The sequence below is a fragment of the Leishmania martiniquensis genome, chromosome 36 (genome assembly GCF_017916325.1).
Source record: "Leishmania martiniquensis isolate LSCM1 chromosome 36, whole genome shotgun sequence".
Classification (NCBI taxonomy): domain Eukaryota; phylum Euglenozoa; class Kinetoplastea; order Trypanosomatida; family Trypanosomatidae; genus Leishmania; species Leishmania martiniquensis.
In genome coordinates, this window is record NC_090171.1 from 1,312,266 (window position 1) to 1,339,541 (window position 27,276).

General features: G+C 60.1%; 11 protein-coding genes across 11 annotated transcripts; all 11 read right to left on the minus strand.

The window, feature by feature from the left end:
- Nucleotides 1-2,628: 2,628 nt before the first annotated feature.
- On the minus strand, nt 2,629-3,405 carry LSCM1_00343 (uncharacterized protein; the record flags this gene model as incomplete). The annotated part of the gene is made up of 1 exon (XM_067317995.1): nt 2,629-3,405. One exon carries the CDS (start codon nt 3,403-3,405, stop codon nt 2,629-2,631), a length of 777 nt encoding a protein of 258 aa, XP_067174100.1.
- An 840-nt stretch (nt 3,406-4,245) lies between these two features.
- On the minus strand, nt 4,246-5,901 carry LSCM1_00344 (uncharacterized protein; the record flags this gene model as incomplete). Its single annotated transcript, XM_067317996.1, has 1 exon — nt 4,246-5,901. One exon carries the CDS (start codon nt 5,899-5,901, stop codon nt 4,246-4,248), a length of 1,656 nt encoding a protein of 551 aa, XP_067174101.1.
- A 1,457-nt stretch (nt 5,902-7,358) lies between these two features.
- On the minus strand, nt 7,359-9,008 carry LSCM1_00345 (uncharacterized protein; the record flags this gene model as incomplete). Its single annotated transcript, XM_067317997.1, has 1 exon — nt 7,359-9,008. One exon carries the CDS (start codon nt 9,006-9,008, stop codon nt 7,359-7,361), a length of 1,650 nt encoding a protein of 549 aa, XP_067174102.1.
- Nucleotides 9,009-9,700: 692 nt separating this feature from the next.
- LSCM1_00346 (uncharacterized protein) lies at nt 9,701-10,618 on the minus strand (the record flags this gene model as incomplete). The annotated part of the gene is made up of 1 exon (XM_067317998.1): nt 9,701-10,618. One exon carries the CDS (start codon nt 10,616-10,618, stop codon nt 9,701-9,703), a length of 918 nt encoding a protein of 305 aa, XP_067174103.1.
- A 1,324-nt stretch (nt 10,619-11,942) lies between these two features.
- On the minus strand, nt 11,943-12,383 carry LSCM1_00347 (uncharacterized protein; the record flags this gene model as incomplete). The annotated part of the gene is made up of 1 exon (XM_067317999.1): nt 11,943-12,383. One exon carries the CDS (start codon nt 12,381-12,383, stop codon nt 11,943-11,945), a length of 441 nt encoding a protein of 146 aa, XP_067174104.1.
- Nucleotides 12,384-14,636: 2,253 nt separating this feature from the next.
- On the minus strand, nt 14,637-16,187 carry LSCM1_00348 (uncharacterized protein; the record flags this gene model as incomplete). Its single annotated transcript, XM_067318000.1, has 1 exon — nt 14,637-16,187. One exon carries the CDS (start codon nt 16,185-16,187, stop codon nt 14,637-14,639), a length of 1,551 nt encoding a protein of 516 aa, XP_067174105.1.
- A 618-nt stretch (nt 16,188-16,805) lies between these two features.
- On the minus strand, nt 16,806-17,390 carry LSCM1_00349 (uncharacterized protein; the record flags this gene model as incomplete). The annotated part of the gene is made up of 1 exon (XM_067318001.1): nt 16,806-17,390. One exon carries the CDS (start codon nt 17,388-17,390, stop codon nt 16,806-16,808), a length of 585 nt encoding a protein of 194 aa, XP_067174106.1.
- Nucleotides 17,391-18,354: 964 nt separating this feature from the next.
- LSCM1_00350 (uncharacterized protein) lies at nt 18,355-18,906 on the minus strand (the record flags this gene model as incomplete). The annotated part of the gene is made up of 1 exon (XM_067318002.1): nt 18,355-18,906. The coding sequence occupies one exon, from the start codon at nt 18,904-18,906 to the stop codon at nt 18,355-18,357; it is 552 nt and encodes a 183-aa protein (XP_067174107.1).
- Nucleotides 18,907-20,502: 1,596 nt separating this feature from the next.
- On the minus strand, nt 20,503-23,988 carry LSCM1_00351 (uncharacterized protein; the record flags this gene model as incomplete). Its single annotated transcript, XM_067318003.1, has 1 exon — nt 20,503-23,988. One exon carries the CDS (start codon nt 23,986-23,988, stop codon nt 20,503-20,505), a length of 3,486 nt encoding a protein of 1,161 aa, XP_067174108.1.
- Nucleotides 23,989-24,947: 959 nt separating this feature from the next.
- Nucleotides 24,948-25,769, minus strand: LSCM1_00352 (uncharacterized protein; the record flags this gene model as incomplete). Its single annotated transcript, XM_067318004.1, has 1 exon — nt 24,948-25,769. One exon carries the CDS (start codon nt 25,767-25,769, stop codon nt 24,948-24,950), a length of 822 nt encoding a protein of 273 aa, XP_067174109.1.
- Nucleotides 25,770-26,477: 708 nt separating this feature from the next.
- On the minus strand, nt 26,478-27,014 carry LSCM1_00353 (uncharacterized protein; the record flags this gene model as incomplete). The annotated part of the gene is made up of 1 exon (XM_067318005.1): nt 26,478-27,014. The coding sequence occupies one exon, from the start codon at nt 27,012-27,014 to the stop codon at nt 26,478-26,480; it is 537 nt and encodes a 178-aa protein (XP_067174110.1).
- Between the last annotated feature and the right edge of the window lie 262 nt (nt 27,015-27,276).

Here is a 27,276-nt window from a genome sequence, read left to right on the forward strand (position 1 = left end):
GGCATCAACAGAGAAGCGCGATTGGCAGAACAGCCCGGTTGTCGTGGCGGGCGCACGAAAGGGAAACACTACGGCCCTCACTTCCACCCTCTTCCGCTCCGCCACCGCGCGCACGCAGGCCATGATGGCAAGAGGGCGAGGACAAGGGCCACTTTCCGTGATGCACCTTGTCCTGCTGGAGCATCTTCAACGGCCGTCTCCCTCTTTCCCTTTCCTTTTCGAGTCACTGTTTCTTGAGGCTTCCTTGACAGAGCGGGAGGTGCACATGAGCACGGCGACATATGCGCAAGCACCAAACACACGCCCTACGCACTGCACCCACAAGACATCAAAGAAAGGGAAAATGGGCGGATGCTAACATCACATACACACACACAATGTATGTATGTATATATATATTTGCACTTCGATTGCTTTTTTTCCGGAATGTTTTTTTTCTTGATCGCACTTTCGTTCGCCCTGTGCTTTCGTGTGTTGCGCGCGTTGGCGCTGCTGTTGGTAAGTGTGCCAGCTCACTCTTTGTGCTTCTGTTTTCTCGCCCTTTTTTCCACCACCCAGCCAGCCCTTGACAAACAAGCGGAACACACGCAAGCGAGCGTACATGCAAGAAAAGCGAAAGAAAGAAAAACAAGCACGCAAGCCCAGAACGCCGACACACACACACGAAAATAAGCGAGGGTCACTGACAAGCGCACGTAATAACAATAGGCACCGTCTTTCGATGCCCCTACACAAACGCCTGGTTGAAACGAGACGCACACGCCAAGTCAAGTTGTGAGAGCAAAAACAGAGGAGGAAACGCCGAACTAACGATACACACACACACACACACACACGCACACACACACAAAACGGAAAGCACCTGTGGGGAAAGCAAAGAAAAACAAAAGGGGGAAAGGAAACGGAGCAAAAAAAATCGGGGAAAAAGAGGGAAAGCCCCGAACAACAGCAATCGCCATGCCAAAAAAAAATCAGATGAGGGCCAGGAAGGAAGGAAGGGGGAAGGGGGGAGACATCGAAAGACGCATCGGGTTGCCCGCTGTCCCTCCGCATTTGTCCCCCTCTCTCTCTCAAACACACACACACACACTCTTGTTCATGCGTGTGTGTGTGTGTGTATCGCTGCTCTGTTCAAGTCGTTTCTTAACGATTTGCCTTTGCTTCTTTTTCCTTCTCGTCTCCTTCCTCCCCTCTGGGACGGAAATGTTCGTCTGCTTCGACGCTATGCAATACGGCGTCCCTCGCCGATTCTGCACGCGCCCTGCGGCATGGTGGGTGCCCACAGCCAAAGGTCTTAGGCGCCACACGCAAAAAAAAAGGGTGAGAGGAGAAGAGACAGGAACAAACTACGGCGGCGCTGGTGCTGGTGGGGATGGGTGATCCTAGGCCTCCAACACACACACACACAAAAAAAAGACCAGGCGAGAGCGAGACATGCAATACAAACAAAAGCCGTAACATACCCAAAAAGAAACGAGGGAGGAGGTGGTGGTGGTGGTGTGCCTTGAGCTGTGGGAGAGAGGGACACAGAACACACGCGTCTCTAGACTCGGACAGGGAAACGAAACAGATACAAAAAGGTCTAACAAAGGCGACCTATGAACATTGTACGTGAGAAGGTGCGCGTGACGATGGCTGCGTGTGCGTTACGCTGCCAGCGTGGAGTGCTATGCTTCAACCCTGTGCAGCTCCGTCCATGTCGTAGAGAAGCGTACATCGTTGCTGTAGCTGCCTTTCCCGGTCGTTCCCGACGCGCACGCCTAAAGAGGGGTGGGGGAGGGCGAGGAGAACGCATCAGAAACACGTCAGAGGGAATGGCAGGAGCGCGACAGAGAGAAAGAAAAGGGGCAAACACACACACGTCAGTCAAAATGAACAACCAAAGGAAATACGTCAACAGAGCTGACCCTTTTTTGTTTTGGCACTTTCCACTTCTTTGCTCTCTCCCCTCCCCCCTCTCTGCTCTCACGTCTGCCTCAGAAAAGGAAAACACCGCGACACGTTCAACACCGTCACTGCTTTTCTGTGTGCGCGTGCGCATTTCTTTTTGTTTTGCGTTGATTCGCTTCCTTCAGCAGCTGCGCTGCACCGCGCCAACGCGCGTGCAGGCGTGCCCTCCCTTTTTTTGGTGTATTTCGGCGCACCTCGCACCATGTCCAAGTGCCACACCGACACCCTCACACACACACACACACACAGACGCCCCGCGCTGTCGGCAAAGGCGTCACCATGGCGCGCCGCACCACATGTCGGCAGTGCTTCGTGCGCGCTCGTCCTCGTCGGGGCGTTCGAGCAGGTGAAGGCCTTGGCACGCTTCGCTCGGCGCATCTGCTTCCGTCCAGAGGCAGAGGGAGGATGCGAAAAAATAGCGCTTGGAGGCAGAGGAGAAATGAGAGGGAGGAGAGGGGAGGGCGTGACGAGAGAGCGAGACAAACGCTGAAGAGAAGAAAAAAAGGGTGGTAAGAGCGTTACAGCCGCGGTCGCGTTGGCGCATGCTGCCAGCAAAAGTGGCGGGCCCAGCCGCACACATCGTGACTGCCGTAGTCAGAGCATATCCTGGAGAGGGGATGCTCTACGGCCACCGCCGTCTCGCTGCTCTTGTCAGAGAGCAAGCAACAGTGCAGTGCCTTACAGCTGGTCATCCGTCCACAAGTTCAGGTTCTCGCGTAGGAGGCGCACAATTGTGTTTGACTCGTGGTACGCCTCGTCGTCGAGCGTCTCGAGCTCGGTCACCGCCTCGTCGTACGCCTGGCGCGCCAGCTGGAAACCCTTCTCGTGCTCCTTCATAATTTCGTAGTAGAAGACAGAGAAGTTCAGTGCCAGACCGAGGCGAATAGGGTGCGTTGGAGCGAGGGACGAGTTCGCGACGTCGGTTGCCTTTTGGTAGGCGGTCAAAGCTGCCTGCTTCTGGCCATCACCGGGGTCGATCTCGGCGTAGTAGCGGTGATAGTCGCCCTTCATCTTGAGGTAGAAGACCTTCGCCTCACCGCCCTGGGCGGCGGGAATGAGATAGGTGTCGAGGAGGCTGAGTAGATCGTCACAGAGCGGCGAGAGCTCCGCCTCTAACTCCTTCCGCATATTCATCACCAAAGGCAACGTCGCGCTGTTATCCTTCGCGGTCTCCCGGCTTTCGATAGAGGTAATGACGCGCCAGGCGTTGCGGCGCGGCGTAATCACGTTCTTGTACGCCACTGACAGCAGGTTGCGCTCTTCCGTGTCGAGCTCACTGTTCATGCGAACGTACTTGCGAATGCAGAGAAGCATCTCGTCAAAGCGCTCTGCCTCCTCGGCCAGCTTGGCCATGTAGATGAGCTCGGCGAGGTCATCTGGGAGCTTGATCTCCGTCTGCTTGGGGACCACCTCGTCTTGGATGGCGACGTTCTTCCACTTGATCGTCTCCGTCATGATGCCTGAGGAGAGCGAAACACTTTCTGTTGTGTGTGTGTGTGCCTGTACGCGTGTGCGTGTGGGCTTTTCTTTTTTTTCTCGCCGGACTGTGTTGCTCTTGAAGGGGCTTACTTGACGGCCGCGTGCGAGTGCGTGCGTCTGTGCAGACGAAGCGACGGAGGAGGAGGGAGGGAAGGCGAAACGAAAGCGACGATGCTGGGCGAGTCGCGGTAGATCGCGGGGCGAGGGGTAGAGGAGGGGGGTTGGTTGTGGTGTATACTGGCGCGGTAATTCTGGTGAGGAAAAAGAGGTGATTTAGCCGACGCACTCACGTCCAGAGAGGGGGAGGGTAGACGGAGTGAGGAGAGGAGAGGAGAGGAGGAGGGGGTGGGGAACGGGCCCAGCAGGAAAGATCGATTAAGGCCGTTTGTCCTCCAAAGTTTCGCTGAGTGTGCGAATGCGTGTGCCATTTCCGCGTGTCCAAGCAGAGAACACACTGACAAGGACCGTCAAGATGCACGCGCACTTCGCAGAGGTGCCCACACACGCCACATTTTCCACTTCTTGGGACAAGCGACGACCGAGCAGGACGGAGTCGCCCTTTTCTTTGGTAAAACATGGGCCTGCTTCCGCCTTAGAAGGGGGGCGACACGCACTCACCCACACCAATGTATATATATATATGTACATATATGGAGTATATGGGCCTCTATGGGAGATGGCTATCTATGCACATGTGCGATGAGATCACTGAAAAGCTGCACTGTCGCACGCGAAGGGAAAAACGGAGAGGGAGAGGCAAACAGACGTTGCATGCGAGAGAAGGCAGCCTTCTGCACACGCCTGGTGCGTCGCTGGTCACCGAGCCAGCTGCACGAGACGAGTATGCAAATCCTCTGCCTGCTGACTCTGATGGCGCAACATACTAATAACGTCTCCGTGAGTGCTATCGTCGCTAACGGGTCGGCCGACTGTGATACCGACCGGCTCGCCTTCAGCAAGGGTTATTACACGATCTGCGGTTCGCGAGGCACGATACAGCTCTGCCTCTTTTTCTACCAGTGCAGTCACCAGCTTGCGTCGCAGACGGTCCGCACGTGTCGCCTCTTTGGCGCATTGCCTCTTGTACGCCTTCAGCTCTCGTCGCAGCTCTCGCACCTTGAGCTCGGAGGCTTCTTCCACATCACGCAGCTGTGATTCAAGCACCAGGGCAGCGTGGCGATGACTCTGCGCCTCCTCTGCCGCGCTTGCTAAGCGCATGGTCAGCTGCTGTACCTGCAGCTTTACCTCCTCATGATCCATTAGTTCCTTGTGGAGAACCTCCAGTTGTTGTCGAGCGACGGCAAGCTGATCGACGACGTTCTGCTTTTCGCAGGCCAGCCACGCCTCTTGCTGAGCGGCGGTGTCCAACTGCGACTGGGATTGCTGCAGCTTCGCTGCGAGACTGTCGTGGCGCGCCTGCATCGCCTGCAGGGCTTCTTGACCATCGCGTAACTCACCGTCCATCTTCTCGAGACGCCATTGGAGTCGCGTGTTTTCTTCTTTGAGGGTGGCATGTGTGCGACGTAGCGCGCTCGCCTCCACCACTGCTGCGTTGCGCACATGCATCACCTGCTCTTCGGCACTCGCTTGCATCTTACGGTAAAGAACTCTTTCCTCCGCCAGGGTGCTCTGCGCCGTGGCGAGGTCCGCCGTGAGAGATGCCAGACGCTCCTGCAACTCGTCCCGCTCCTTTGCTGCGTCCTCCGCCAACTGATCCGCCTGCGCTTGGTGGTCCTCTTTAAGCTGTGCGAGTCGGCGGCGCAACTCCTCCGCGTCGGCGCGGAACTCCTCCGCCTGGTGCTGCGCCACCGTAGCGGCGGTCGCATAGCGCTCCTTAAGCAGAGCTGCTTCGTTCTGGAGCTCGGTCGAGCGCCGCACTGCGGCTTGCATTTCCGCCACATCTGCCTCCATGGCGCGGTAGCGCTGCTCCAATTCGAGGTTGTGACTCTGCTGCTCGCGCAGTGCGTTGTGGGCGGTCAGCAGCTGCTGGTTATGCCGTTCCCGATCCTCGAGCAGCTGCGCATTGATCGCGGCGCACCGCTCCTCTAGCTCCAGCGCTTGCCGTTGCGCTTCGCGCAACCGCTGCCCGTCCGATGCCGTCTCCACACGCCTGATCATGTCCTCCAGCTGCTGCTTCAGCTGTTGCTTTTCTTGATCATGCTCCAGCGATACATCTAATGCACTCTGCTGCGCGTTGGCAATTTGGGCTTTGAGGTGCTCTATCGTGAGGGTAGCAGTGCGGTAACGTTCTCGAAACGCAGCGGCGTTCTCTGACTCCCTCTTCACCTCGAGAAGCTGTTTGTGCTGCCGCTCCTCACGCGCCGCCGCCTCATCTAGCTGCTGCTGCTTGCGTTCACAAAGCGCCTTGGCATTCTTGAGCTCCAGCGAGAGGGCGTTGTATTTGCCGGTCAAGGCGGAGAAGTTCTCCTGAAACTCTGCACATGTCTGCAGGAGCTCAGCATAGGATGCCATGGCGAAGCAGAGGGAGGCACAGCAAGCGCTCGACTGCGGATCCGTTGATGCTGTGCTTTGTTTCACAGAAGCGCCTTGCACTCCTTCTCGTTTTCTGCAGGGGAGAGTGCCAGCGCGCCTGCGATGCTTGGCGGCCGCGTGGGCGTGCGCGTGTCAGCTGATCCCCCTTTTATTTCTAGATTCCCCGAAAGGCAGAAGAGGCGTCGGGGAAGGGGACAGGGAGGACGAGCGGCGCCACACCCCAAGTGACGACTGCGGGCGGGTAAAGCACTGATCGCCACGTCTTCCAGCCTCACAGCGCATACGGGCACACGGCCCCACTTAAGCCAATCTGTCTATCGATCGAATTAACGTCGCCGCACCTACACAGAGCAAAGGAAAAGCCCCACCAAAGGTGTGCGTATCTATGAATAGATATGTATACATGCCCTTCTCTCTGTGTGTGTGTGCGTATGTGTGAGTGAGTACTCCCCAGGCGCTGCTGCACAGGTGTGGGTGGGCTGCCCTTTGAATGGCTCGTACGCCAAAGCAAAAGAACAGACGCAGAAAAAAAACTGAGGTGTACGAAATGAAATGATTTCGCCGCCCTTTTCCCAAATGGGTGTGGGGGAGGAGGAGGGGGGGGCGGGCTAAGGGATCAGTGGTGGCGGTGTGTGCGTCTATGCTCGTTTGAGAGGGAGTGTGTGGTGCGGTGTGCAAAAGCGGGAGGCTGCGCAGGTGAACGCGACAGACGTTCGCGCGGTGGATACAGGTAGTGCAAGGCGGTTGTCTGCACCGTGAAGAAAAAGGAAAGCGAAGCGTTGTCGCGGTCGCCCTTCTCAGAAGCGTCCACAACACTTAGCTTTCGTTCTCTATGTTGCCCACTTGTTGTGGTGGGAAGTTGCTACCTCGTTGCGCGCTCATGTCAAGTCAGCGGAGAGGTGCGCCACCGCAGCCGAAACACACAAAAAATATGCATGAAAGAGACGGAGTAAGAGTAAAGGAGGTGGGGGGGGGACTGTGGCGGCGTGAGACATGTCAGCGAGGCCTCCGACACCAGTGCGGTCCAGCGTATTGGCGCCGCGCAGCCGCTGAAGGCCGCTCGACGAGGTGTGACATGGTAGTTGAACCCCACTTTCGTTAGCGCGCACGCGCTCTACACCCCAAATCTTCACTCCACATCGATCGGTGCCCGTGGCTCTCTCCGTCTAGCCCCCGATTTATCCTTCGCGCTGTGATGTGTCCGTGAAAGGGAAATTGCGGAAGGCCGCACACCTCTGCAATGATGGAAGGGACAAAGCGACCTGCAAGAAGCGAGCGATGCACCACCGACACACATACACACACACACACACGCACCGCCGACGCCGATGCAAAGGTCAGAAGTGATGTCCCGACAGAGCCGCCCCGACGAGAGAGGCACTACGGGACATAAACACGCGCGCTCGTCTGGAGAAGCTGAGAACAGGCGCAGGATCTCAGTAGCTGCCTTCTGCACCCATCGCTGATGGAATGCAGGAGGCGACGCGGGTGCCGATAGCTGTGCCCAGTGTGCTACTGCTAGCCACTGTGGGCACCGGAACCACGCTGCTATCTGCGACGAACAGCCCGTCAACTCCCTTCACACGCAGGCAACTGTCCACCACGGTGCCCATGGCGCAGGTGCCGTAGAGATCTCCGCCGCTCGTCACATGCGCCGCCAAGAAGGCGGCTGTATCGCGTTGTGTGCCGAGGCCTCCACGGGGGTGGCACAGTACCGCGTTGTATGACCAGAAAGGGCTTACATGCTGCTCCTTTTCATTGACGTGGTACACCGACCGCAGCGTGCTGTCGCGCGCAGCCAGCAGTCCCACCCACTGCACCCCCTCATCCATGGCCAGTACATCCTCCTTTGTCGAGAGCATCCCGCTCCGAATGATCGCGACACCCTTTCTGCCGTCATAGCGCACCTCGCCGCGACTCGATGGGTAGTGATGCGTCACTCGCATTGTGAAGCCGTCCATTGGCCAGCAGTGCGGCCAGTGTGCCATCCCCATTTGAGGAGTGCGGAAGAAAAGAATGGACAGGTCCGGCGCGTCGTAATGCAGCTTCGAGCGCACGTAGGCAGCGCCCTCGACGAAGGCGCTAAAAACGCCAGTGCAGTGCTCCTTGTACTCACGCCACTGCCGATAAAGGTATGTCAAGTTGCGCCAGCTTATGGACTTGCTGTAGAGGCCGGTTGAACCGCCTATGCGAAAGACGACATCAGCAGCGCTTGGGGTGATCAAGTTCTGCCCCACCGCCGGCGCGTCCAGCACGCTGCCCTCCGCGCCGATGCCGCTGCGCTGCAGCAAGAGCGGGCTACGCAGCGTTCCAGCGCACACAACAATGTGCCTAGCCACTAGCACGCTTTTGCTGCCACAGTGCACCACCTCCACGGCACGCGCCTTCCCAGCCGTGCAGCGGATGCGCTCAGCGCACGTGTCCACCAGCAGAGAGAGATTTGGGGTGAGGTGCTGCGTGGCTCCGATCAGAGCGTCGAAAATCTGCACACGCGTGCCTCGATCGATGTGGCACTGCATGGCTGAGAAGCCATCCACCTCGCCAGTATTGAAGTCGTTGGTCGCAGGAACTCCCGCGGCCTCACAGGCTTCGAAGAACCGCACATTCATGCTCGAGTCGATGTTGCTGCGCTGGGCATCCGTCACTCGCAGGGGGCCGTCCTCACCATGGTCAAGCGAGCCACCGCGCGAGTTGGCCTCCAGGCTCTTGAACACCGGCAGCAGCTTGTCGTAGGTCCAGAAGACGTCGGCCCATCCTTCGTAATCCTTGCGAGTACCGCGCATGTACTTCATGTCGTTGCAAAGGCAGCTGCCGCCGAGGCCGCGGCCAAGCGTGTACGCCAGAGAGCGACCTGCTAGGTTATCTTCCGCTACGCTTTTCATCGTTTGTAGAAACGGCCTCGCTTTCGGCACTGCCTGGATGTAAGGCTGCGCCAGAGGTACCCGCATCACCTGCGGCACAGCCGCGCGACTACCCTGCTCTATGAGGGCGATGGAGGCACCGGAGTGATGTAAAGCACAGGCGCGCGCTGCCGCACAACCCGCAGCGCCGGCGCCAATCACGATGATGTCGTACGCTTGCTTCATCACCGACCAACGAAGGAGGGAGCAGGGGGTGGGGGGACAGGGCGAGAATACCAGCTGGACAGTGGGCCGGCGCCGTTGGTGTCACTAAGGGCGTGCAGGGGTACCCGTGCTGCGGCGCCGTTGTCCTTGCGGAGGCAGGGAAAGAAGGGAGCGAAGAGGCGCGTTTGTGTGTGTGTGTGGTGGGGGGGGAAGGGGAGAAGTGGTGAACGCAAATCATAGGTGCGTGCGCGCAACACCCTTTGCCTCGAGAGGGGCATCCAGGGAGAAGCGGGGTGAGCTGGGGCGGGGGGCAGGGGTGTCGTGATCGCACACTGCCCCATGGCTGCAGTAAAGATCGGAAGAGTGCGAGCGGCTTTGGGAGGACAACTTCGAGAGGCAAAAATTACGCACCTCCATGACTCCCTGCCGTCTCTTATCGGTGCATGCACGATCATGCGTACGCCCATGGCTCTCTACGCTCACTTCTGCAGATGTGCTCCTCCGGCGAGATGTGCGGGCACGTGATGGTGGTGGTGGTGTGTGTGTGTGGAAAGGGGCTGCCCTTGCAGCCCTTGGCGCCTTCCCATATGCGAATCACCATACCCATCAGCGGGAGCGGAGCAGATGGAAACTGGGACCCTATGCGCGCTCTTCGTTCCTGGGACCCAGCTCCTCCGCAAACACAGGTGCACACACAGACACGGACACAGACACTACTTTCTCGCTGGTCTCTCGTCAGCGGGCTCCGTCACCAGTGGCGGACGCTCAGCTGCCCGTGTGCGGTCAGAGGCAAGAAGCACGAGCCCGTGCGGCTCCTTGTAGCCCTTTGGGTCGTCTCGGAGGTGCTGATGGACGTCACATAGCGAGCCTCCCGCCCACTTGCGAATGAGGCGCACCTCGTCCATGTCCGCCTTGAGGAGCTTGCACTGCATCTCTATGTTCTTCTTAAAGCGCTGCACATACTCCTCCGGCGGCGGTGGCATGCCCGCCTGCTGAGGGATTTGCTGCGCCGTAAGCTCCTCGATGTGGTTTAGCGTGTAAGCGTTGACGTCTTCGAGACAGTCAACGCAATGCAGGCGACTCAGCGCCTTCTTGTGACTATTCTGTGCCTGAACAACACCGAGGCCCAGGCCCCTGATGCACTGGCGCACGACGACTGCGGTGCTAAGGCAGATCACAAAGCTCAACAGGACACAGCCGACCGGGTGACGCCGCATCCAGCCGATGCGCTTTCGGCCAAACGACAAAAAAAAGAACCCGGCCGCGGCGCCGACGGCGAGGGTGCCGTTCATCGTCATGAAGTCATACCGCCACCGCCCGCCCTCCTTGGCGCGCACGGCGCTGGCCAGGAGGGCGTAGCGCAGCATGCCGTAGCTCCTCGCCATCGGCATCACCTTCTCCTCGTCAATCATCACATACCCGCCATGGATGTCGAGCGGGACGGCCTTGCCGAGGTACCCGCTCATCATGGGCACGTTCCAGTAGGTGAACTTGTGCGGCTGCAGCCCCGCCGCTATCAGGGCATCTGTGCTGAGGTGCTTGTAGCCGACGGACATGTCCTCATGATAGAGAGCGATGTGTGTGGCGAGCTGGTGAAACTGCGCCTTGCCAATGAAATAGAGGCTGTCCATGGCTTTCGCCGCTGATTTCGTATTCGTTTACCTCCTTGTGTGCACTGCGACGTGGACGACACCGAGGCGTTTTGGATGCGTGCAGGTGTATAGGTTCTTAGGCAGAGCTCATGCACGAAGGGCACACGCTGCGGCGGTGCATACTGAAGACGGACGCACAGAAGAGGGAAGGAGACGAGAGCTAAGGTGCTAAAAGGGGAATGTGGTATGTGTGCAGTGTGGGGAGCGGTGAAGGGCATGAGGCACGAGAGTCTCCTCCCACCCCCCGACACATACACACACACACACAGAAACCGCCAGCCGCAAAACATTTCTACCGGATTCTCTCGCTGCCCCTTCCCCCACGCGGCCTAGGCGGTACACCATACGTGGAGGAGAGAGCAACAGCACGAGCGCCTTGGGAAGCACACGACTGAGTGGATACACCCGTCCGTGGATGAGAACGTCGGGGAGGGGGGACGAGATCGGATGGGAAGCTCCGGAGACACACGGACAATCCGCTGTGCAGGAGATGCACAGGATGCTGTGCTATAGCAGAAAATAGAGACATTCGCGTACTCGGATGAGTTTCTTTCGTTCGCGCCTCCCTCCCCAACGACGACTGAAGCGAAGAGGGGGGGGGTAGGAGCGCCCAGCAGCGAGGCAAACGCTTGGCGATCACACCGAAACCCACACATCCCATACCAGCGTAGAGGCACTGAGAGAGATGATGATAAACCCAAAAGCGACGCCGACAACTGTGGGGAGATCGAGGGAGACGCACCTGACGAGGGATGAGGCGATAGGGCGGTGGGGCACACGCACAGGTTTCAAAGCAGCCCCCCAGCCCCAGCCCTTCCTCTCTCATCCCCTGAATGCACTAGGCGAGGGACAGAGGTTACAACAGGTGAAGTGCACATGCATACGTAATAGCTCCACCTCGTGAACCTCATGACACTTCTGCCTGTCTTGCACTAGCCAGCAGGCAGCAGTCCAGAACGAGCAGGCTCAGGACGAAGATAAAGAGGATGGCGCTGACGTACAGGAGCAGTTGCGCCGTCTCCTCGAGTACCAGCAGGCGCAGCGCATCCGTGGCACCAGTTACCGCTGGAGTAGGGAGATAGCGCTGGAGCGCTACGTCTCCTGGCATCACCTCGATGACGCCCCATTGGCCCTACACCAACTCGTACTTCACCAAGGCCGGCCCCATGTGGAACGACAGCGATCGCCCCCAGCTGTTGCCGGCGGTGTTGTACACAGCGTTCGCGATTCGGCTGAACTCGGGGCCTGGCGTGTTCAGCGCGGCGTACACTGAGCTCGCCGCCTCCACGGCAGTGCTGGACGTCTAAAATGTACCTGCATCTCGCCAGTCGATCAAGTATAGCGCCGTCATCCCATCGTGCTGATTTGCCTTCAGGGCTCCCGCCATCCACGCGGCAGTTGTGCCGAGGACGACAGCGCGCGTAGCTCGCGCCGACAAACGGGCTGCCGACGGTGTCTCGCTGCCAAGGTACGGCTTTGCCCGGAGCCCGTCGATGGATGTGGTACCCTCGATGTACTGATTCGTGAAGGCCCCGCGGCGCGAGGTGGTTACTTCGTGGGTGTCGATCTTCTCCCTCGCGGAGGCGCTGAGCACTGACCCCTCGAAGGCGGTCTCCAGCTTGTACGAGTCTTGTAGAAGCACATCTTCAGCGTGGAGTAGGCGCCCCCCGCACACGCCCCACTTGTACTCTGCTGCCGCGGCGCCGCTGCTTCTGGAACCACAGGCGACAGTGATGTCGAGCATGCTCGCCCGAGCGACCCTCCGTCGCCGTATGGGGTGCGAACGTCTCTTCCACCGTCTTCCCGCTCCTGTCAGCCGAGGCCGCGGCAGCCACTACGCGGGCGCTCGCGGCGGAGGAGGGTGCCGATGACTGTGCCAGCGCGGACGAGGAAGACGGCCCGCGGCGGACACCTCCATGGTCCGAGTCGGACGTATGAGAAGACCCCTTCGAGGCGCTTGCACGACTGCTCGCTGCCGCAGCCAAGGAAGAGGACAGTCCTGAAGAGGCATTAGAGGCAGTGCTATGGAAGGCCCCGCCTGAGGACGCATACGAGTAGATCTTGCTGACAATACCCTTGGGGCTACCTGCTAGGGCTCTCCATGATGCCAGCAAGCGCGTAGGGATGTGTGCAGGGAGTGCAAGTGGGTTCCACACGCGTACGTCATCTGGCTAAACGACTCCACCGTTACGCTGTTCGGCTGCCTGGTGGCGGATGCCTCGCAGTCGCACGAGGGGCCTGACGCAGCAGCCGCGATGTTTCCGCTTGCCTTCACGATATCGCCCAGCGTGGCAGTCGCTTCCGCGACAGAGAGCGCCAGCGGCGAGCTGCCCATCAGCGTCCAGTGCAGCATAATCCTGAGCAACTGATAGATGAATCCGTTCTCGTAGAAGGGTCTGCCCACCGCCAAGGCGCCATCTGCTGGGGGCACTTGCAGAATAGGAGAAGGATTGCCTTTGTGAAGATAGGCCCCATCGCCTTCGGGTAGCGGATGAACAGCGCGCCGCAGTCACACGCGGTCAACACCACCTCTGCCTTCCACTCCTCATCCGAGTAGATTGTGCTCTTCATGATCGGGTACGCCTCACCCACCCTGCGGCGCCGAGCACTAGTGCCGTTGGTAGCCTTTCGTGTCAGCGTCGTCTGCGCGTCATTGCCCTCACGCGGGCCGGCCTGGGCATCCTACATCTCGAGGCCGCACTTACCACTGTCCATCACTACGTCAGAGGCCCGTTCGCTGCATGGTACTCTCAGGAGCTGCGGCGCCGACGCGTCGGTTGAGGCAACGCTTACACCCTCAAAGCGGCAGAGGGGCGCGCAAGGCCCGCCGCCGCTGTGGTCCTTTTCACGCATCGTCCCTGGGCGGCAGCTCGGGAGCACTTCGTCTCGAAAGCGTCGACTGCTACTCGCGTTTGTTACCGGTGAACCCCCCCCCCACACACAAACACTGGCGGGAGATAGACGAGCGCCCGGCGCGCTGGGCCGAAGGGAAGTGAAGGAGGGCATGTGATGCAGATGTGAACGTACACACCTCATCTACCCCCTCGCGCGCACAGACTTTCGCGGTCGCGTTCTCCGATGAGAACACATGAGGCAGGGCCACCGTGCTAGCGTGCAATGTGCGCATCTCTCTCTTTTTTCTGTACCAAAGAGTACCCGATTACTGGAGACCTGCTACCACGCGAATCCTCAGGTGCATCCGGCGAGCGTGTGAAGGGACGCACACGCGCACACGGGGGAATAAAAAAAAAGAGACTGAATGGACGGACAGCAGTGCGGCCCTGAGAGGGTTTACACACCGCAGAGGGAGAAAAGGGAGAGAGAACATGACGGGGCAGTAAGATGCCAAAGACATGCGTCGATCCTACAGCCACGCACAGTAAGTGTTCCCCGAGACGATGCCCATCGGCATACGAGAGAGGGGAAAGAGGGGGTGGGTGGGTGGGCAGGGGGCCAAAGAGACGGCTTCACGGGTCTCGTGAAAGAGGGGAAATGATGGAGGAGGGGTCACTGGTGCCATCACAGCAATGGCCCAAGAGCTGCTTCCGTCACCTCCGAGGGGGCGTCGGCACATGCCGCAGCGTCTCCGGCTCCGACACTCGAGCACCCGCCTTTTTCGTTGTTCGCACGCGTTTAGAAAAGAGTCGCTGCCTCCTATCCCCTCTGCTGTCATCGACAGAAAGTGAACAGCTGCAGTCAAAGGAAGCGGATCCGTGCGTGTGAGTGTGTCTGCGCACCATTGGCATTGACGAATACGCGCACTGATTCCTCGCCTCGCCCGTGGCACACACCCGACGAGAGGAAGGGGGGAGGGAGGCAAGCGACACCGGACGAAACAGCGCGCAAAGCAGCAGTGTACTGAGAGGAGGAGAGAGCAGAGAAGTCGATGATGATGATGCCCCGGACGTACGTTTCACTGGCGCGCCTGCAGCGGAAGAAGACAGTTTCGGCGAGTCTTCTGCCAAGGGAAAGGAAGAAATAAGGTGACGGTGACCAACTAGGGCGCCAAGAGGAGGAGCCGCTGCGCCTCATAGACAAGCTGGCGCACACTGCGCGAGGACCACTGGGACTGCTCCCAGACGAGGGCCGTCACTGTCGGGCCGTTAAAGTGCAGGTAAACCCAGAAAGAATTCCAGTGCATCCAGAGCTCTAGCGCGGTGGCAAAGGGGGAGGATGACCGGCACAGCTCTGTCGAGTACACGAGTGTGCGCACGTACTCGGCGAGGCCGGGCACCACCTGGCGGAAGGGGGTTCCCTCTACTACACGCCCACTGAGCCGCCAGTGCGCGACGAGGCCGCGCGATGCCGCGAGTGGTGGTTTCAGAGGCAATTGGTAGTCCAGTTGGTGCATGGCGGCATCGCGTGCGGAGAGCCAGTGGGCGTCTTGGGCCTCCACGGAGGCGACACCGGCCGCTGGCTTCCTAAGCAGCTGGAGCACGCTGGCGCCGATAATGCTAGCGTGCTCCATGAGAGCCAGTGGCACTCTGGATCCACTCACGCCGGCAGACGGATCCTCGCGCCTCTCGATGAGCACGACGACGGCATTCCCCTCCAACCACACAGCCACCTCGCACAGCCCGTCCGACGGTACATGGCACTGAAACGAAGTGCACGAAATCGGTGCGTACAAGACCAGGTAATACTTTAGGGACTGCACCACGACACGAGGAAGCCGACTGTCCGCCACGACAACGTACAGTGACGGTAGAATGAAGACGCAGCAGCGCGCACTGTCAAGGCTCCACGACGAGGGGGTCTCGTCACCAGGTCCGGCAGCACAGCTGCCCGCACGCTGCCACAAAATATGCTGTACCGCTTCTTCGACCTGCCCTAGCTGCACCGAAGTGAGCTCGCGGTCGCTTACAAAGCGCAGAGGGAGACCGAACGACGCTTCGGCAGAGAGGTACTGGGCCCATTCCTGTGCTGACATGGCAGCGGCTGACCAACCAGTAGGTTCCGTTGCACCACCACACGGTTCGCACTGCGCGGTCAAAGAGCTCGAGATGAAGGTGGCACATCTGGTGAAGAAAGACCGCAACGCCGCGCGTGCCTCCGTGTCAGAGGGGGCCGCATCGACTGTCGTCGGTGTCGCGAGGGGTGAGAGCCCCGGGCTAGTCAGCACACACTCCTCTCCGCTATGCTTGATATAGGGTAAGGTGAGCAGCAGCATTGTATCCGCGCCGTAAAGCAGTTCGAACAAGTTGCAGCTGAGTTGCAGCAGGTGGTGTGTGGTGAGGGCAGCGTCGTTGCCGCCACGCACGTGCGCGCTCACCCACAGGCTCTCTACTGGGCTCATCAGGCAAATGCTGCTGCGCTGCTTTCGAATCGTTTGACGCCGGCTACAGTGCACGCCGAAGTGGGGTGCGAGGGAGCTGATGGCGATGCAGAAGCCCACCTGATTCATCTGCGAGTTCAGGTGCGTGCCCTCTGGGAAATAGAAGAGGATGTTGTCACTCCCCCGCTCCTCCTTGTCGGCGCAGAGAAGCGGGCAGTAAACCGCGAGACTGAGGAGCGGTGTGACGACACCTGAAGACGTGGCGAGAGCCATGGGAGAGGCGAAAGGGGAAGCACACAAGAGAGAAAGAGAGAGACGCAAAGATTTTCCGTCTATAAAGCCGTGTTTGTGGCAGTAAGAACGGGTGTGCGCCTATCGCTGTGGGTGAGCGATACGCTGGTTGCCGTTTCGCATGTGAATGCCAAGCAGTGTACCCACCTTCCATCCACACGCAGACAGGCACGCGTGAGCACCCGATAGAATGTTTTTCTTTCTATACGTGCGTGTGTACTTTGGGTGGCGGTGAGGAGGAGGAGGCGATTGGGGGGAGGGAGAAGGGGCATCGGTCTTTTTGGGAACAGGAGGAAAGCGGCACATCCAAATTGTGCGTGCCCTTCACAGACTCGGAGCATGAGAGAGAGAGGGCCCCGACTCCGGGGAGGCCGGGCGTACAGTAACGCGAGGCGAATCATGGAAACAAAAGCGCATACCGCCACACATAAAGGCAGCGCCGCTCCCCCGCCTCCCTCTCGTGAGCCTCTCGCTGTGCTTGGCTTGTGCGAGTCACCAGCTTACTTCCACCGCGGCACTCTCATAAGGAATACCGGTAACACTAACCGCCATGCGACACGACGCAGCTCCGCGCCAGCACCGCTGGCTGATGAGTACGCTTCACTTCTGCGGAGCGGCACCCATGTCGTACTCCTTCCACGCATCCATCCACGCTTGCACTGTGCGTGGGCCCTCTCGCTGCAGCACCTCGGACCGGCCAGCGCGTAACATGCGCTCGACACTCTCCTTCAGCTGCCGCCTCGCCGCCGGATGCGCCGCTCTCGGATCTTCTGGACGCGTCGCGTAGGCCTCCTCTGGCACCTGCGCCGTCATGGGCGGCGGTGGCGGAGCGACGCGCGAGGCGCACAGCTCCATCACGGCGCGAAACGCCAGGGGCTCGTACTGGGCTAACTGCTGCTGGGTGCGGGGCAACAGCATCAAGTTCTGCCGTGCTAGGTCGTTGCGGAGGTGCTGCCACCCGCTGCCATGCTCGTGCGCGGCGCTATCAACGTTCTTACGCACAATGGCACGCTCCCAGTGGGCCTTTTGCTCCACCCGGTAGCGAGTCTGCGTGCGCATGAGAAAGGTAATGCGCTTCAGCCCCACCTTCCGCTCCAGCCGGGCCCGGCCGCGCAGCATGCCCCGAAGCCGGTCCAGCTCTGCGGTGGCGCGGTAGTACCGCGAGATACTTGTGAAGCGCAACATATCCAACTGATGAGACCAGAAGAATTCCACACACACACACACACCGTTAGAGAGAGAGAGAGGAATGGGCAGAGAGTGGAGTGTAGACGAGGGCCTATGCAAGGTATCACATAGGGGTCACCCACGCAGCTTTTTTTTGTTTTACGGCCCACAGAATGGCAGCGTGTAGAGAAGGGAAGAAGATAAGGCGGAGAGGGAAGGGCGGGGAGGAAGAAGAGGGCAGCAGACGGACGTGAAAGACAAAGGCAAAGAGAAAGGCCATCCATCGAGTTTCATCTCGCATGAGCGCCCAAGTAGCGTGAGGAAGTACACTGCTCATTGGCAATGCACTGTGTTTGTGGACGGGGTAGCGGCCCAGCAGTATACTCCCGCTTCGTGCGCATTGAACGCTTGGGATCGAGGATCGTGAGGGCAAAGAAAATAATCGACACGGTCGCTTTCTTTGCCTTCTTCACTGCCCCTCCCCCTCCTCACACCCCGAAACACCTTTGCGGGCGAAGAGGCGCGGCGCGCGCGCGCATGCGGCACGCTCACACTTACCTGTATGTGCAGCTCTCATAGCAGCGCGCACTTCCATGTTAGCGCCCGCCAACGACTGAATCGCCATCTGCGGCTTTTTTCGTTTTTTTTTTGGGATTTTAGGGAGACGAGAGATGTGATGGCACTCACGGCAGGTGATGGTGGTGGTGGAAGAGGTGAGGGTGGGGAGGGGGGGAAGAGCACGTCCCAGGGAGCGACGGTTTATCCTTACCCTCACTTCCCGCCAGCCGCCGCCTTCCATCGCGCCCTCCCTGACGGGTGTGCGACCACAAAATGATAAAAAAAGGAGAGCGCGCGTGTCTGCCGCTTTCCGCGTCCAAGGGCACGCGACGGGTGTGCATGGGAATGCGCCTGAGAGCCAGTTGCGAGGCTGGCACGCAGCTGCAGCACAGACGTATTGGGTCTGCCTCCACAGGTGGCGGTCCTACTCATCCTGGTCCTGGATGTTGAAGTACTTGAGCTGGTACGCCCCCTTGCCGGTGGAGAGGATGCGGATCCAGTCGCGCAGGTCCTTCTTCTTGAGGAACTTCTTCGTGAGGTACTTGAAGTACTTCTTGCGGTACGCCATCGTGGTGGTAATGGTCAGCACGTTATCGTTCATTGACATCCGAACCTTATCAGACAGCTTGCCCTTGCGACCGTTCAGCTTCGTGTTGTCCTGGAAGAACTGCTCAAAGTTGCCAAGCACATCCTCGCTGAAGATGCCGTCAGCGGCTGGGATGCTGCAGTCGATCTTGAAGACCTTCTTACCCTTGGCCAGCTGCTTCTGGCGGACGTAGCTGCGGGAGCCAACCTTGGCGCGAACGGCGACCATCTTTCCAAAGGAAGCGTGGGGAGGGGGGAGAGGATGACAAAGCCGATTGGTCTGCAGAAACGTGAAAGAGCACACACGGCTGTCAGCGAGGCAAGCAGCACAGATCGGTAGCGGGGCGAGAGAGAGGGAGGGAGGAAGGGGGAGGCGTGATGTCGAGTACATTGTAGGAGTCTGAGCGTGTGTGAAGCAGTGCGAAGAGGGCAGAAGCGCAGCACCGCGCATTAGAGTAGTGCATCACAGCATGTCCCCTTGCCGCGCACGACGCCCTCCGTGAGGGGCAGAAAAGCCGAAGAAATCGCCACCGTCTGCGCATAGGCATACTGGAGATGCCTTTGTGTCATGCCGTTCCGCGATCGCGCTCACTTTCCCTGAAATGCAACGCAACGCATTTCTGCAGTTGTGGGTGCCCGTCCACACCCTCCACACTGCTCACCACGGAACATGGCCGAGGTGGGTAGGCGCTCTGAATCTCCTCCTCTTTTTGTCAAAAGTTTCGCTGCTGTTGGACTCTGTGGGCGCTTACTTCACGCACAAGCTCGAAAGGCAACATGGACAACGACCCATCAACAACATATATCCCACTTCAGTGCTATCCGAATTGCAGATGCGTGGCGGTGAGGCGGAGACGGCCACTGCAGTTGGCCATTACGCTCCCGTGCATCCCCCCTCCCCATATACACACACGCGAGTGCCACCCTCGCGTCCCTTGCTTGTGTGCATGTAAGTCGCTGAAGGCGGGCCCACACCGTCTGCCTCAGCGCAGGGCCATCTCGCTCTCTCCCCCTCCACCCACACGGAGACGAAAACGAGGAAAGTCGGCACCGCCACAGACGTGCAAAAGAGAGAGAGAGGCAGAGAGCCCTTTTCGCGGACCTTTTTGCCCTCCCCCCTTTTCCGCTTGTCGGCCTCTCTGCCACCCTTAATGGGCCGAGCTCCATTCCATTCTGTCCTCCCTGAATGCCCATTGAGTGGCACAACGCAGTGGCAGGCTCGTCTTGCGGCAGTGCGTCGACCCCGTCTCTTTCCTCACAGACTCTGCTTCATAACCTCCCCCCCGCATCACCACCACACGCTCTGCACGATGCTATACAGCCGCTTTCATGACGCCGTGCGCCATGTGGTACGCTCCTCTGGGGCGGCTAAGACACACTCCAGTCATGTCGACACTTTTCCCCTCACACGGATAGCACGAGCAAGTGCAATGCGGCAGATCTCTCGGGCACCTGCGCGATCACCGACCTGGCCGCTGACATCCGCCGCAATGAATCGTTCTGACGTCCCCACACTGTAGGGGAAGTGGTCCTGTCAGCAGCAGAATTGATTCAACATTCAGCAGGAGCAGGAGAGGAACCGGAAGCTCGACCCCCCTCCCCAAAGGGAGTTGGAGCACTGGACCCCTGAGAGACGGTGCGCTGAGATGCGCCCTTCCGCTATCAGGTCGTTAAAAAGGCCGAGAAAGAGCGGCAGCGAAGAGCCAAATGCGTTAGCAACAGATAAAGAAGGTGCGGGCCGCCATTTAGCTGCATAGCGGGCGCAGTGAAGAATGTGTGTGTGTGTCGGGGGGGTGGAAGCGGCCCTCGGCAAAGAAAGTGAGGTGAAACGTCGATCATGGCCGCGCACACACCTTCGCGCCGAGACATCCACGCAGAAACACTGAAGAAAGAGACATGGAGAAAACGCTTGCCAGCGAGGATGCTGCACCGCCGACGACGGACGAAAGCTCCCCGCTCAAGGCTGTTCCGTTGAGCGAAAAACGCCTCATGGGAGGTCTGTGGCCTCTTCCACATCCTCTTCAGGCAAAACAACTTCGTCACCTTCATTGCCAACGGCGTTGTCGGACCCCTGAATTGTGGCTCCACTCAGCAGCTGATTGAGGAACACCTCGAGGTCTTTGTCGACTGAGTTGCTGCCGCTGTCACCAGCCTTGCGCCCACGGAGGAGACCGGAGGGGTTCGGGTTGTGCCCAGGCTGAATGAACCAGCGGTAGTACTCGTCGTCGTATATTTTCTCCTGCTGCGTGGCGATCTCTGTTTTGTTCTCGAGCTTACCCTCGACAGCCCTCTTGCGCAGCTGACGAGCCCACGGCTCAACGCCGCGCTCCGCATCACGCAGCTTGGCAAAGAAGCGCTCTTCCAGCAGCGCACTCGACTCCTCATCAGCGACACTCTCGACGGCGTCCTTGGAGGGCCAGTAATTACGCTGCCCACGACCGGTTTCGTCATACACGGCTTTCTCTGCTTTTTTGTACTGCTGCTCAAAGTACTCCTTGGAGCCCGCGGTGAAGCCGTCGCGGCGCCACGAGGACGGCGTATCCTCCCACGGGTGACGCGCCATCTCGTAGAAGTTCACGTTGGTCGGCACGTGCGCGTCGCCCTGAAGTGGGGGCACCTTGGGATTGCCTTTCTCGTCAACCTCGCCCAGGTGGGGTACCACCTCGAAGCCGCCGGCGTCTTCGATCATGCCTGCGAGTCGATCGGCCTTGCTGGCGTACACGGCGACGTTGAACTCCACCACGCCGTCCTTCTCAAAGTCGAGGGGGGCTGCGAGAGCTGCGAGGGACTCGGCTGTGACCTCCTGCACCGTGCGCGGAAACCAGCGCGGCCGCAGCTGGAACGTGTGCCCATCTAGCTGAACATTGCGCTCAAAGACCGCCTCGTAGTCTGGCAGCGGCCGCGTCGGCAGGTGCACCTTGTGCACGCTGCGCGCCCGGTCCTCTTTAATGGCGTCCCACTCCTCGGGCGACTTATCAACGTACTGGCCCACTTGATAGAAGTCGGGCCGCTTCAGCAGCCTAGCCACGTAGCGGTACTCCGTGGTCAACGTGTCGGCGAGGGAGCGCACCGCCTCTGCGGAGCCGTCGCCCCGCACTTCCTGCAGCAACTGCAGCGTCGCCTTGAGGGCGTACGGCGACTGCAACAGAAGCTGATGCTTGACGGCGTAGGCCCACTCCGACAGATACAGCGTGTTCCGCTTCACGAGAAAGTAGATGGGCGGGTACCGCAACTGCGCGCTCGGGTCCTCGAAGCCTGGGTCGCTGTGCAGCACGTCCACCAGCTCCCCGTCGTTTCGGATAGGGCAGGTGTCGAGGGTTGGCAGGTACCAGCAGAGGTCGACGTCGCGATCCTCGGGCATGCTCATGGCGCTCAGAATGGCTCGCTTGAGGCGGTTCACCGAGGCCGCGTGCAGCGCCTCCTTCTGTTCGCCCACAGCCGCCTCCTCCCTTGCAGTGGTGACCGCCGTGCCGCTGGCCAGATAGATGGTAAAGTCGAAGTCCACGAGCGTCCCCTCGCACCCTTCCAGTCGCGCGTACACGTGGCGACGGTACGGGGCGCTCTTCATGTTGCTGTACGCCGCGTACTCGCGCTCGCGGTGCTGCCGCCACGCCTGAGCCTTGTGCTGATCGCGGTGAGTCACGATGCTCACCTTACCCCGCCGCTCGAGCACGTACGAGGTGAAGATCTCGGAGGCTTGCCGCACTTCCACCTCCTCCTCTGGCGGCGTCACGTCCCATGGTGAGAGTGTGTAGCGCAGTCGTGACGCACCCAGTTTCTCCACTCCCTCAGCCACGCTCGCCAGGGTGTACGGGGTGGCGTAGGAGGGGTCGCACGTGTTGTGGCAGTCCACGAGCGACAACTTCTCCATCGCGCTGAGGGTCTCGAGGATATCCTCGATGGAGGACTGGTCAGCAAACGCGTCCTCGACCCAGCGCGCGCGAATCGGCGTCATGGCGCAGCGCTCCATTGCACTTGTGTGCCAGCTGTTCTTCATCTTGAAGCATGTCTCGAGCAGGTGCCCTAGCTGCCACGCCGCGGCGTCCGTGTGCATGTGCTCTGTGCTGTCGAACCAGTCCTTGATATGGTAAGGCATATCTGGCAGCGACGTGAAGAGGTCCGACCAGCCCAGCCGCAGCGCATCGCCGGCAAAGAGAGACGTGCCGGTGAGCATTACGAATTCTGCCAGTCCAGGGTACTTGAGGGACGTCTCGGGCCGCGCCAGGAGTCGCGTCATCCCAGTGTATGGGGTGAGCCCCACGTTTGGGCCGTCAACGACGAACTCACTCGCGTCTTGCAGTCCGGCGTACTTCGCCGCCAGCGCCAGTCCGCTCCCTGTGCCGCGGCACTTGCCGTTGATGAGCGTCATGAGGGGGCGCGGGCTCGTGTAGACGCGCCAGATGACCGCCGCGTTCTCGCGCAAGGTCGCATCAGCGCGCTCCTCGTAGCGCACCGCATCGCGGAGCAGCTCCTGCACCTTGGCCTCCGTTTTCTTGCCCCCCGATGCATCCGACCGGGTCAGCTCTTCGGCCCCTTTTCGAAGCTTCTGCGCCATGGTGAGGTCGAAGCCGATGCTCTCTAGGTCGGCGCCACCGCAGAAGACGTCCGTCATCCCCGACTGGGCGGAAGTGAGGACCGTGAGCTTTGAGTAGAGCCCGTTCGTGGCCCGGTCGACTTCGCGATTCAGCTCCTTCGCAAGAGTATCGGAGAGCGCCTGGTGGCGCTTTGGGTCGTTCATGAAGAGGGTCTTGGAGAAGCGCCCGTCGTTGCCGGTAAGGGTATGACTTCTGTTCAGCGGCCGCGACATCGCCTGCATCATCCTGCGGTCCATCTCACCCGTGAACGGTGCGTTGAGGCCCGGCACGCGGCCGTACGTAGGACCACGCGTTTCAGTCTTGAAGTAGGCCATCTCCTGCGTGTCTGTCTGGGTCACCATTGGGCCAAGCAGGCTGTTGGAAGGGAGGACACCCAGCTTGATGTCGCCCTCGCCGGGGCGGCGCTTGGAAAACATTTTGTTCCAGTGCTCCGGGTGCGAGAAGAGCTTCTTGTTCGGATCGAAGGTGGCCGAGATATCGGGGTGCGGCCCCATCGTCGGGTCCTGGCCAGCGAACCACAGACTCGTATCGCCCTCTGCGCGCGTCGGCTGCAGCGAATCATTGAAGTCGAAAGCAACGCGCTGGTGCCGGTGCGGCAACCGCGCCTGCCCTTGCTCTCTGCCCCAGTGCATGTAGTCAATGAAGTCCTTGCTGACGCGAAACCGCTGGTGCGTGTTGTAGTGGGTCAGAAATTGCACGCCAGACTGCCGGTTAGGGTGATTGGCGTACCGCTGGTAGAAGCGGAACTCGATCGGGGTACCAAGCGGGCGATACTCACGCACATCGAGGGTCTTGAGCGAGCGACGCTGTTGGGTGGCCGCCGGCCCCGCCGAGCCGCAGGCGGGCGAAGGAGCAGCATAGACGCGGCGGCGCAGCATCCCCCAGAGAGAGAGAGTAACAAAGGCGAGCGGTGTGTGTGTGTGGGGGGAGGGAGGCGAGCGCCACGGCGTAGAGGAGACGCAGACAGCTCCCGGGCTCAGTGGCGCCGCCAGCACCGTTGCACGAACGCGAAAGAGGCGCCGTAGGGCCACCTCGCGCGAAATGATAAGAGTGCGTCGTGTCCTCTTGACCGCACGCCCGGCAAGCCGTCTCTTAGAGGTCCGTTTCCGCTACTGAAGGGACCGCCTGACGGTACAACGGCGGTCGTATGATCTCATGCACTGCCCAGCGTATTTCAGTTTGCGGCACGAGGGGCCAGCGAGGTATGCGACCAAAGGAAGAGGACGGATGGGGCGCAGGGGAAGGTGGTGGGGAGTGGGAGAAGGGCGGCAGCAGCGCAGGCGAAGCGGAAGGGAGGAAAGCGGAGCAGGCCACTTTCCCAAAAAGGATGTTCAGGCGCAGAGTCATACTTCACCGCTCTCTGTGCGCGCACCATTTGCCTTATCTACGCTCATGAGTGGCGAGCAGCGCACCACTAGCATTTCATGTGCTGCCCCCTGCCTCGAGCTGCCTGCTCGACGCGTAAGAGCACATGCGTGAGCGAGCGAGTGTGAGGGGTGGTGGTGGTGGCCAAGAGCCTGGAGCCGAGCATGGTGTTTTAGAGGCCTTGGAATCGTCTTACGGTCGTTGGCGGGAGTACGCCTGCGCGCCTGTGTGAGCGATGCGGAAAGATGGACTGCGAGAATAGCGAGAGTGCGGTCGGTTACAAGTGGATCGGCAGCAAGGACAAGGGCTCTGCACGAGAAGCGCATTCGTTCCCCATCCCGGGCATACACACACACACACACCCACGCACACACACACACACACAGACAGATGCAGACGTAGCGGCGCAGGCCGAAGTGAGATTCACCACAGGCACGCAGAGTGCAATGCGCGCTGGATGCCTTAGCCATGATCAGCCGGTCGGCAAGTTTTCAAAGGCGGTCTTGAACATGTCCCACTCACGATTCATGAAAATGCACAACTCGATATTCTTCTCGTCTCTCAGCACGCACTCCTTGTCGAACAGGTGCAGCTGCTCAAATCCCATGAGCAGTGCCGAGTGCGTGACGGCCGGAAGCTGGTTGTAAAGCGGGCCCGCCTGCAGGCCGTCTGAAAGGGGCACCAATCGCAGCGTGTCACACTCGCTGACGACGTACTCGTGCAGCACGTTCCGGTACGCCCGTGATAGCTCTATCGCCGCCTCGCGCTCTGACCAAATACCCTCGCGAAAGTCGGGGGCCGACACGTGAATCACGTGCTTCTCGCCAGCCTCGCTGTCCTTGAGGCCGTATTGGTGGTGCTTTGCATCGCCCACCTTGCTCATGGCCATGACGACGTCGTCTGGGAAGGCGTTGGCGAGGCCTACCCACTTGTAGATGGCACCCGAAGTCCCCACTGCGCCAGCGGCGGAGGTGAAGATGTGCATCAGATCGCACGGGTCGGTGATGACCGTTGTGTCGTCCGGTTTGGGGCCGTCCTGCCGCAGCGACCCCTGCAGCGTCATCTGCGTGCCCATAACGCCATAGGGGCAAATCTTGATTTTGCGGATGAATTTCTCTTGCGGAGACACATAGTTCATACGGCGGTAGGCCATGCCCGCCGCTGCCGCCATCGCAGCCAGTCCGAGGCCTGCGCGGATCCACGGGAACGGCTTTCGGTAGTTGGCGCCGAAGAGATGGCGTGGGGCGCGCTTACGCCCATCTCGCGTCACCTGACCTTCCAGATACGAAACCATCTAGCGTGCCCCCAGCTACTTCCAGCGGCGGGGTCCGAGCCACAGGACAGCGTGAGGGGAAGGGTACGTGCGGCGAAGGTCACGAGGGCGGCGCGAATGAGCTTTGTGGAGCACAAGAAAACGGAGAAGAAAGAGGGAGGGCGAGGAGGAGAGATGAAAGAGAGAGAGAGGACGCGGGGCATGAGAGCTGCAAGATGAGGGACCATCAAAGAGCGAGAAAGGAGGGCAGAGGCGTGATGCGGCCATGCCGAGCTTAGCGGTGCGCAGAATAGGGGGTAAATGCGCGATGGGAGGGAGTCGTGGCGCGTTGACGCTTGTGCAGCATGAGCGCAGCGGAAGGCAGTGGAGGAAACGTGAGCGCACAAGCGCATCGCGCTTCCTCATCACAGCCTGGCACAGGCCTGGCTAGCGGTGGAGGGAGAGAGCGACACGACAGGGAAGACAGGTACGGTAGGCGATACGGACGGAGTTGAGGAGGGCTATGGCGGGGCCAACATGGCGCGTCTAACGCAGCCATCGCATAGCACACAGTAGTGAGACGATGACGTCGAAAAAGCAGCAGTGGAGGAAGTTACAGCAACCTGGTCGACCGTATGGGAGATGATGAGACACCGCTGAGCGTGAGGGGGGGAAGGGGGGCGCGCACGGGGTGGTGCCTCGCAACAGAGAACAAAAAGAAAATACCCCACCTCTTCCTAACGCCGTCGCTTACGCCCACGGAGAGCTGCCACCCCAGCCGCCGCCGCCCAGCCGTGGCCCGAATTGGCCACCGCCGGGGCCACCAAAAGGCTCGCCAGGGCCACCCTGTGGAGGCAGGAAGAGATCGTTGTCTGGCTCTCCAGGTAGGCACGGCGCACCCCGCCCCCGTGCGCCACCGCCGCCAAAGCCACCCCGGCCGCGGCCTGGTGGCACCTGGCCAGGAAACATTGGATCAAAGCGGGCGTACGCGTCGGCAGACCCGAAGTCTGGCAGACCGTCCCCTGGAGCAGGGGGCGGGGCGCGCGGCATCCCTGGCCCCCGAAAGTTGCGCTCATTCATCATCATACCGCTGTTGCCACTAAGGCTGCCGCCAGGCACCAGGTCCGCATCACCGTACCGGTGCCCTTCTGGCCGCATCTGAACATTTGCGAATGAGGACGTCGGCTCGGCAGCGGTTGCGCCGCGCTGCACGCCAAGTGGCAGTGCGGAAGGTTCGGATGCGCCTTGCTCTTCCACACGCTGCCGGCTGGCATGATCTTCCTCCATGGTCACAGGATCGGAGAAGCAGACCAAGGGCGGCAATAGCAGAAGAGTCGTGCGTGCTTGTTTGTGTGTGTGCGTATAAGCGCGTCAGTAGCGTAGACCCGCTTTTCAAGCACTGAGGACGGCAAGATGCGATGAACACGATGTGGCATTACTTATTCCGCATATGGAAAAAAAAAGAAGGAGCGCGGAAGAAAGGGGGGCCTGTAGGCGAGCTCCGGGAGAGAGAGCGAGCGAATGAGCAGGGGGCGAGGTGGGGACGGAG